This window comes from Meriones unguiculatus, chromosome 4, assembly GCF_030254825.1.
Source record: "Meriones unguiculatus strain TT.TT164.6M chromosome 4, Bangor_MerUng_6.1, whole genome shotgun sequence".
Lineage (NCBI taxonomy): Eukaryota > Metazoa > Chordata > Mammalia > Rodentia > Muridae > Meriones > Meriones unguiculatus.
In genome coordinates this window covers 50,240,988-50,250,050 of record NC_083352.1, presented here as the reverse complement: position 1 = coordinate 50,250,050, position 9,063 = coordinate 50,240,988, and the positions used below count along the sequence as shown (strand labels likewise).

At 43.9% G+C, this 9,063-nt stretch overlaps 1 protein-coding gene across 1 annotated transcript; it reads left to right on the top strand.

The window, feature by feature from the left end:
* The first annotated feature begins 4,514 nt into the window (after positions 1–4,514).
* On the top strand, positions 4,515–8,503 carry Sap30 (Sin3A associated protein 30). Its single transcript, XM_021648077.2, has 4 exons — positions 4,515–5,111; positions 6,675–6,800; positions 7,175–7,273; positions 8,171–8,503. The coding sequence occupies exons 1-4, from the start codon at positions 4,797–4,799 to the stop codon at positions 8,291–8,293; spliced, it is 663 nt and encodes a 220-aa protein (XP_021503752.1). The 5' UTR covers positions 4,515–4,796; the 3' UTR covers positions 8,294–8,503.
* Positions 8,504–9,063: the final 560 nt, after the last annotated feature.

The following is a 9,063-nucleotide window of genomic DNA, read 5'->3' as shown; positions in this document are numbered from 1 at the left end:
AAGCTACAGGAGTGCTGTGCAGAAATGATTAAGAGGTTCTTACTTCAATGTAATTGAATTATGGGTGAGAGGATGGGATGATCAATATTGGTGGCCAACTTGATAGGATGTAGACTTACCTAGAGGGCAAACCTGTGACGGATTATCTAGATTAGGGTAGGCTCAGGCCACCCTTGAAGAGTATTATCTCATTAGGTTAACTGGGCTAGGAAGATCCACCTGTGTGTGGGTACCATTCTATGGTCTGGGCTGCTGGACCCGAATAAAAAAGAGAAACAAGTATTCATGGTTCTCTTCTACCGGACAGCAGATACAATGTATTGAGCACCTCTGGGTCCTTCTGCCCTCATGCATTTCCTCTCTTAACAGTAAGTCAAAACTAACCTTAACTTCTGTCTTCCTTACTGTCCTGTCGCTGTGAAAATACACCATGTACAAGGCAGCTCTTATAAAAGCAAGCACTTCATTGGGGCTGGCTTCCAGTTCAGAGGTTTCGTTCATTATCCTGGCGGGGAGCACAGCACGGCAGCGTGCAGGCAGACATGGTGCTGACAGAGCAGAGAGCTTTACATCCTGATCTATAGGCAGCAAGCAGAGCGACACGGGGCCTGCCATGGGCTTTTGAAACTCACTCAAAGCCCGCGCTAGTGACACACCTCCTCCATTGAGGTCACATCTCCTAATCCTTTCCAAACAGTTTATCAACTGGGGTCTAAACCTGCAAGTAGATGAACCTGTGGGGTCATTTTCATTCAAACTACCACATCTTTCTTCAGTAGCTTCGGTCAGGTAAATTTATTACGCAGTGGGGAAAATAATAATACATGGGATGTTCCAAGAGTTCTTTAGATTTTTTTCCCCTTCATTTTTGTTTTATTTGTATGGATACTTTGACTGCATGTACATCTGGGTACCTCATGTACGCAAGGCTAACAGAGGCCTAAAGGGAATGTTGGGTTCCTTGAAACTGGAGTTACAGATAATGTTCTTAACTGCTGAGCCATTTCTTGATCCCTGGTCCTGCGATTTTTTTTTTTTTAAGAAAGAAAAATTATATAACGGGGCATGGTGGTACATGTCTTTAACCCCAGCACTTGGAAGATAGAGGCAGGTGGATCACTGTGAGTTCAAGGCTATCCTGGTCCACAAGGTGAATTCCAGGACAGATAAGATTTACACATGAGACTGTTTCAAAATAAGACAGCATATGTGTTTTATTGGTTATTGAGAATTTTATACAATGTGTTTTGATCATATTCAACACATAATCCTCTCCTTAACTCCTCTTAGCTCTGTCTTCACTGCTGTAGGTCCCACCCAACTTCATGTTCTCTTGTTTCCTTGTTGTGACCCGTCGAGTGCACCTTACGCTGCCCATATGTGTTCCCGAGAGTGAGCCATGCACTAGAGTGTGGCTGATGTAGCAGGGGCTAGAATACCCTTAATGCAAAGGGACTCCCCCTCGCTCAGAGCCCTCAGCTGTCGGCAGCTCCCCAGTTAGAAATGAAGGCTTGTGAATTCCTTCTTCTTCCATGCTAGAATGTTTGTCTGGCTTGCTCTGGTGTTAGTCTTGTTCAAGCAACCGCAGCTGCTGTGAGCGCTGACTGCCGTGGTCCTGTCACACAAAGAAGACACTGTTAACTTCTTTCTAGTCCTTCCCAACCTCAGGCTTTCGCAATCTTTTTTACCTCCTCACCTAAGATGATCCCTGAGTGCTCTCTCTGTCTCTCTGTCTCTCTATCTCCTGTGTGTTTGTGTATAATACAGACATCCCGTTTGTGGCTGAGCACTCCACCAGGAGTTATTTTCTGCAGACTCTGGTCACCCAGTAAGTAGGACGGAGGACAATCAACAAGTGGAACTTCATGAAATTGAAAATCTTTTGTACTACAAAGAAAACTGTTAATTGACTAAAGAGGCAGCCTACAGAATTGGGGATTTTTTTTTTTTTTACATCTTTGCCAGCTACACATCTGACAGCAGATTCATGTTTGAAATATATAAGAAATTAAAAAAAAACTAAACACTTAGAAGATTGGACATCAGTCAGCATTAAGGGTAGTAACTATAGAAGATCTCTCTTGGGCTGGAACTGTAGTTCAGTTGTGGAGCGTTCACCTAGCATGCACAAAGCCCTGGGTTTAATTCTTGGCACTACCACAAGTTAAATAAATAAAGTAAGTAAGTAAGTAACCTACTACAGGGCACAATTATCTCATAATTATTTTTTCAAAATAAATGAAAGTCAATCAAAGATAAGGGATTGAGGAAGAGTCAGATGTGAGTCAGAACCACCAGAAACAACAGATGAATGAGACAGACTTAAGCTTAGTAAAAAAAAAAAAAAAAAAAAAAATCACTGTCCTTGCTAAGTCTATTGAAGAAAATGTCAAACTTCTAAATTTTTCCAGAGAATGGGAAAATTAAAAGGTGACATTTAAGATATGAAAAAAAAAGAACACACAAGAATTATAAGACCAAGAACCATAACAAACATATAAAAATTATGGGTGAACTTTAGAGATTTGGTACACCTAAACAAAGAACACATGAGTAAAGTCATGCTAAAAGACTCTGAAGGAAACTTAAAACAAACCCATTGAAGATAGGGTAGGAAACAAAGGATGCCATAGAAGGCCTGATGTGTATTGAATTGGAGTTCCAGAGACAGAAGAAATGACATGGGAAGGCATGAGAGTCTAGAATTTCTAGTCATTGATTAAAGATATTAACTTATAGTTTAAGAAGTGGGATGAGATAAAGGTTAGGATTTTTTTAATTTTATTTTTTTAATATTAGTTACAGTTTGTTAACTTTGTATCCCTGCTGTATCCCACTCCCTCTTTCCCTCCCAATCCCACCCTCCCACCCTCATCTCCTCCCTACCCCTTTCCAAGTCCACTGATAAGCGAGAACTCCTCCCCTTCCATCTGATACTGGTTTATCAGGTGTCTTCAGGACTGGCTGCAAAGTCCTCCTCTGTGGCCTAGCAAGGCTGCTTCTGGGCAGGGGTGTGTGTGTGTGTGTGTCAAAGAACCCGCCATCGAGTTCATGTCAGAAACAGTCCCTGTTCCCCTTATTAGGGTACCCACTTGGATACTGAGCTACCAAGGGCTACATCTGAGCAGGGGCTCTAGGTTGCATCCATACATGGTCCTTGTTTGGAGAAACAGTCTCATAAAAGACCCCTGTGCCCAGATATATTTGGTCCTTGTGGAACTCCTGTCCTCTCCAAGTCGTATTAACTCCTCCTCCCCCCTTTTTTCGGTTCCCTGCATTCTGCCGGGAATGCAGAATGAGTCTTATAATGCAGTTATGAGTCTTAATATCTGTTTTAATACACTGTTAGGTAGAGTCTTTCAGAGTCCCTCTGTGGTAGGCTCCTGTCCTGTTAAAAGTTAGGATTTTTAATAGAAAAATGTATTCACTATTTTCACTGCTAGATCTGAGAACTGAAATTCAGAGATAAACTGGAAAGCTTTGAGTTTCTCCGTAAATGTCATTTTACAGTTTACTTTTTAAAACCTGTCATTAAATTGCCTAAATCATAAAGAGGTTTCTCTCAAAACTCCTTTATCTGAAATACATTGTTTTTGTTTAAGCAGTGGGATTATTAAATAGTCCAGTAATTAGCAGAGGTGCTGGGCTGGCATGGCCACGCCCACTCTTCCACCCCGCCCACCGCAGGCACAGGCAGCAATACTCGCTTACGCGGGCACCAACACGTACCCTTACGCGCGCGTACACGCCCACCCTCCCGCGACACACCCGCACATGTACGCATTTGTAAGACTCAAGAAACGAGATCCCTTCCTCTCTCCTCGTTCCCTACGGTCAGCGCTGCGAAGTTTTGGGGGGAAGCAGTCCATCAACCCTGGTACCAGTGGGGTTCCTTTAAATGGTCTTAAGCCCCTCCCCTCACCGATACGGTGCAGTAGAGAGAGGGGAAAAAGCAGCTTGCTGGCACACGGGTGTGCTGAGGACCTGCCAAGCTCTAGAAGTCTCGTTTGGGCGTGGAGGTAGAGATGAAGGACCCAGCTAAAAGAACGCCAGGTCGCCCGAGTTTTTTTTTTTTTTTTTCTTTCCATAAATACGAAACAGCCCGTAAACTTTTTCTCACTAATCTCTAGCACACACACAAATACATACACACACACACACACACAATTTATCTTCCTTCCCAGGAGTCTGCTGGCCGTCTGAACACTAACTTTGCGTAATAACGGGAGCTAAAAGCAAGCCTTGCTCGCAGCAGAGCAGAGGCGAGAAGACACAGTAAGAGCCTGACCTCACACTCGGATTTGCCCTGTGCTTGAAAAGGAAAAAAAAGAAAGAGGGGGGCCGGGTAGCTGCTTGCCGCGCGGTGTCTGCTGGGATAAGTAGTTTGTCCAGCAGGTCTGGCGCGTAATCAGAACGGAGCGCAAGTCGGCTCCGCAACTGAGAACTACTATTCCCGTGGGGCCGCGCGGCATGTAGGGGCGGGGCCGGGGGCGGGGCGTCTCGCCAGTGCAGGTTCTGGGGCTGGAAGGAGGCGGAGGAGCTGCGGTCCAACTGCTGAAGTCTCCATGTGACAGTGAGTGGGGTCTCCTTTCTAGGAGCTGCTCTACCCCTCATCACAGTCATAGGAACCGGCCACTATTCCAGCGCCGACAGACCAGCAGGCCCGGGACTCTGGGCGTCTGACCGTGTCGCCGACAGACTTGGGGTGCGGAGTGAACGGCCGCCCCGGGGAAGGAGGCGGAGCGGCTCGGCGAGCGGGGCTCAGTAGCGGCGCCGGCGCCCCGGAGCTGGCAGACATGAACGGCTTCACTCCGGAGGAGATGAGCCGAGGCGGGGACGCGGCCGCCGCGGTCGCCGCGGTGGTCGCCGCTGCAGCTGCCGCTGCCTCGGCGGGGAACGGGAACGCGGCCGGCGGTGGGGCAGAGGTACCGAGTGGCGGGGCGGTGTCGGCTGCGGGGCAACCTGGAGCGGCCGGTCCGGGTCCCGGGCAACTCTGTTGTTTGAGGGAGGACGGTGAGCGGTGCGGGCGCGCGGCGGGCAACGCCAGCTTCAGCAAGAGGATCCAGAAGAGCATCTCTCAGAAGAAGGTGAAGATCGAGCTGGATAAGAGTGTAAGTGGACTCGGGACCGCCCCGCCCTGCCCTACCCTGCTAGCCCTGCCGGGTCGTTGTAGGGGTTCGCGAGTCCCCAAGACTGGGCTGCAGGTGGGATTACTGGTTCCCTGAAACAAAGTAGCTGCAACTCGGGCCACCTCCCCTAGCGCGCGCTCGCGCAGTGCTGCGGGTCCCCTCCACCGCTCACCCGGACTCCTGCTGCCTCGCGTCTCTTCCACGCCAGGCTTCCCTCTTCCTCCTTCTCTGCGATCTGGAAACGAAACAAAGAGGACCGCGGTACCCAGGGCTCAGAGTAGTTTTCTTGGAGCGGGGTAGTCCGTTCTGTAATGGAGGCGCCTTTGTTTTGCTGCCAGAGCCAGCTTCTGTCCCCAGGGAGTAGCTCTGGTCCTCTAGGGAAAGTCAGAGTCTGGCAGGAGCCTACACCGCAGAGAAGGGAAATCCTGCTTTTCCTCTTCTTCGGTGTTCTCTTTCTCTTGAACGCAGGAAAGGCAAGCAGAGCTCACCAGTTGCCTTGCAGGAAGATAGTTTTAAACGGCGTTTGCGGTGTCAGCTTTTCGGGCAGCTGCTCCTCCAAGCCGAGGCTGCAAATAAGCCTCTGCGGTTTTACAGCCCGCTCGGTAGCCATCGGGATTTCTTTTTCTGTCTTTCTGCACGTCTGCTCTTTTGGCCAGCGATGAGGTTTCAGAGGTATCCATTGCTACTTTTCAGAGCTCTGACTGATGGCAAGTGAAGAACAAGATGCAGAACCTCCAGGCATCCTGTATATTTTTAGCTTGCCCTTAGCTTAGAAGTCAGTTCAAAAGCCTGATCTTTCGGCCTTTAATTGTAGCCTCTTAAAGGGGGGGAGGGGAGATTGTCAATCAGGTCAGCATTTCCTATCCCTCCCTATGCAACTCTCAAATGCCTATGTATTTACAGTTTTTAAAAAGTTTATTTGTGATTCTCTTTAAGCAGTTTCTCAGTCAGGTCCATGAGCACCTCTGAAAATTAATATGAATAATTTCAGTTTGCTTCAGTTGAAAACGTAATACATACAAATACATTTAATTCTCACAAAGAAAGTCAGTGCTTGAAATTTAAACATAGGATATGAATTCAATAGCTCCTTTTAAAAATGTATAGATGGTATCTGTGCAGAACCTGACTTTCTAATTAGAAAGATTAGGAAGCATCTACCTACCATTGATATAATTGACTGCTCTCAAATGAGAAAATGTAGATACAAAACTGTGGGCACTGTCACCTCTCCCCTTGTTAACTCAAAACCAGCAGGAGCTAACTCATTTAGGTCACCCTTGATGAAAGTTGGTGACAGAATCCGGAGAATTGGAATTTCTCTTCCTCTGCTGGCCTGCCCTCCATTGGTACCAACCACCCACCACTTCCTACTACCCCGCCCCCACCTTGCTGCCAGACTTCTAATATCACAGCGTTTTAAAATGGAAAGAAGCATTGCATCGTCTTAACAGTGGCTTAGCCATTCACCTGGGCACGTGCATTTTTCTAACATATGGACACATTTTTCTGCACTCACAGCCCATGGAACTCTTTCTGTTTCAGGCAAGGCATCTTTACATTTGTGACTATCATAAAAACTTAATACAGAGTGTTCGAAACAGAAGAAAGAGGAAAGGAAGTGATGATGACGGAGGAGAGTCACCTGCTCAGGACATGGACACTCCGGAGGTAGATGGAAGTATCTCTGCATTCAATGGAAACCACAAGCACATTGGCAATTCCAAACATTTCTGTAAATACTTGAGCTACTTTTTAAGTGTATAAAGCATGTGAGAAATCTCAAAGTTAAATATAGTCAGTTAAGATGTATTTATACTAGCATTAAGCCTCAGGTGACAATTCTTTATAGCCCAGGACATATAACTTCTTTTTTTTTTCCTCATGAAGTTTACAGTATGTATCCCCCAAAGATGGAAATGTTTAATCAATCACAGGTCTGATTGTATAAATGAGTTGTTACTGTGTTGAAGTGGAAGTGCCCTTTGCCATACTCATCAGTGGCATCTTTTCGGCAGAGTGAACTAATTCATTTTTTTTTCTAGGTTGATTTGTACCAATTACAAGTAAATACACTTAGAAGATACAAAAGACACTTCAAGCTTACCACCAGACCAGGTCTTAACAAAGCACAACTTGTTGAGGTATGTGTAAGCTTTATACTGTTTAAAAAAAACCTGCTCACACCAATAAGGGCTCGCTATATGATGATGAACTATACTAGACGCTAATCGAGCGTGTTATCCCTGTTTTGTAACAAATAGGAGCCAAGAACTGATGCAAAGTTACATTTAAATATATAACTCAAATCTCAGACTTTTAAGATCTGGTCTTCTAAAAACAGTTGTATTAGTTCAGAGTTATTTTCTGTCCTAGAATCTGAGCATGCACTTGAGCAGCTCAGTATCTTATTAGTCTGTTGGTAGTTTTGGTGTACAAGTGGTATAAAGTGAAAAGCCAGGGCAACAGGAGGGCAGTCCTTTTGAACATCCCTCTAGCTCCTTTAATTTTTCTATTCTTAAATTTTATTAAAAATTTCCAAGAAACTTATGAAGAGTGAATATCAATTGCACCAAAGATATTTGTTATTATAGTTCATTACCAAGGATTGTTTTGTCTTCCTTTACTTTCCGTTAATCTTTTCCTGTGAATACAGTCAAAACTCCCTTGTATAACACACATGAGCTCTTATGTTTTATTTTATTAGTATTTAATGTTTAAGAAAATGCACTTTCTAAACTGAAGTTGTAAAATGTAAAGGGAAAAATACTTATAACCGGTGCACATTGAGTGGACCAAAGCAGATAAAATACTTAGAGCATATTAACTGAGTAGACTAAAGGATCCTTTGAGATCAGACTGTCTTTTGTTTATAATATCTTTTTCCAGTGTGCTTTGGGGCTTGTTCACATCTTGTTGAAACAGCTTAATTTTTAAAAGTATCTCTTGTGGTCCTACAATAATTTGACACAACAGTACCTTTTACTTAGCTCACAGCATCTGTTACATCTAACGTTTAATTTGTTCATTTTTCTTTGTAGATAGTTGGTTGCCATTTTAGGTCGATTCCAGTGAATGAAAAAGACACCTTAACCTATTTCATCTACTCAGTGAAGAATGACAAGAACAAATCAGATCTCAAGGTCGACAGTGGTGTTCACTAGAAAAGCAGCATTCACACTAGCACATAGATGTCTGACTGTAAAGAATGTTTATGTTTTTATGTAGAAATATTCTTGTGTATTTTTTCTACAGAAAGTTTTCTTTGGCTTTTTGTTGGTTTTTTTTTTTTTTGATTCTCATAATTAGTTGGAAACTCATATAAACTGAGCTTCCTAGATTAAAAATATTTTAAATAAAGGTGATTACTATTATACATGCTGCAGTGTGTTTATTTTGTGCTTAGGTTTTTTTTTTTTTTAAGCTTTTAGGGACCTGATTTAATATTTCCGGTAAAAATTCTTATTCTGTAAACTTAAAAATTTTAGGTAATTAAAGGTAAGTGAAAAATAAAAGATACAACCCATTGCCTTCCCTAGGCCAATTTGATGTGCAATTACGCATTCTATTCTTTTCTATTTATTTAGTTATTTCATTATTTTTGTTGTTGAGACAGGGTTTTTCTCTGAAGCCCTGGCTGTCCTGGAACTCACTCTGTAGACCAGGCTGGCCTCAAACTCAGAGGCCCACCTGCTTCTGCCTCCCTAGTGCTGGGATTAAAGGTGTGTGCCATCAGTGCCAGGCCAGCATTATTTTCTTAAAGTGCTTTACAACGTATGTTAGCAAATTCGAAAATTAGAGTTCCACTGATTTTCAGCCACTTTTAAATTTCCTTTTATGCATTGTTATTATTATTCCTTGAAGACATGAAGAAAAATGAATTGTTTCTGTGCCTCTCTCTTTCCAAAGACACCCCAACATTCCAGCAAAGGTA

Excerpts from the sequence above, each read along its gene's own strand:
- Sap30 (XM_021648077.2), top strand. The coding sequence starts at position 4,797 with ATGAACGGCTTCACTCCGGAGGAGATGAGCCGAGGCGGGGACGCGGCC. Across the intron at positions 6,801-7,174 it reads AGGACATGGACACTCCGGAG|GTTGATTTGTACCAATTACA; the intron begins GTAGATGGAAGT and ends TTTTTTTTCTAG. Across the intron at positions 7,274-8,170 it reads ACAAAGCACAACTTGTTGAG|ATAGTTGGTTGCCATTTTAG; the intron begins GTATGTGTAAGC and ends TTTTCTTTGTAG.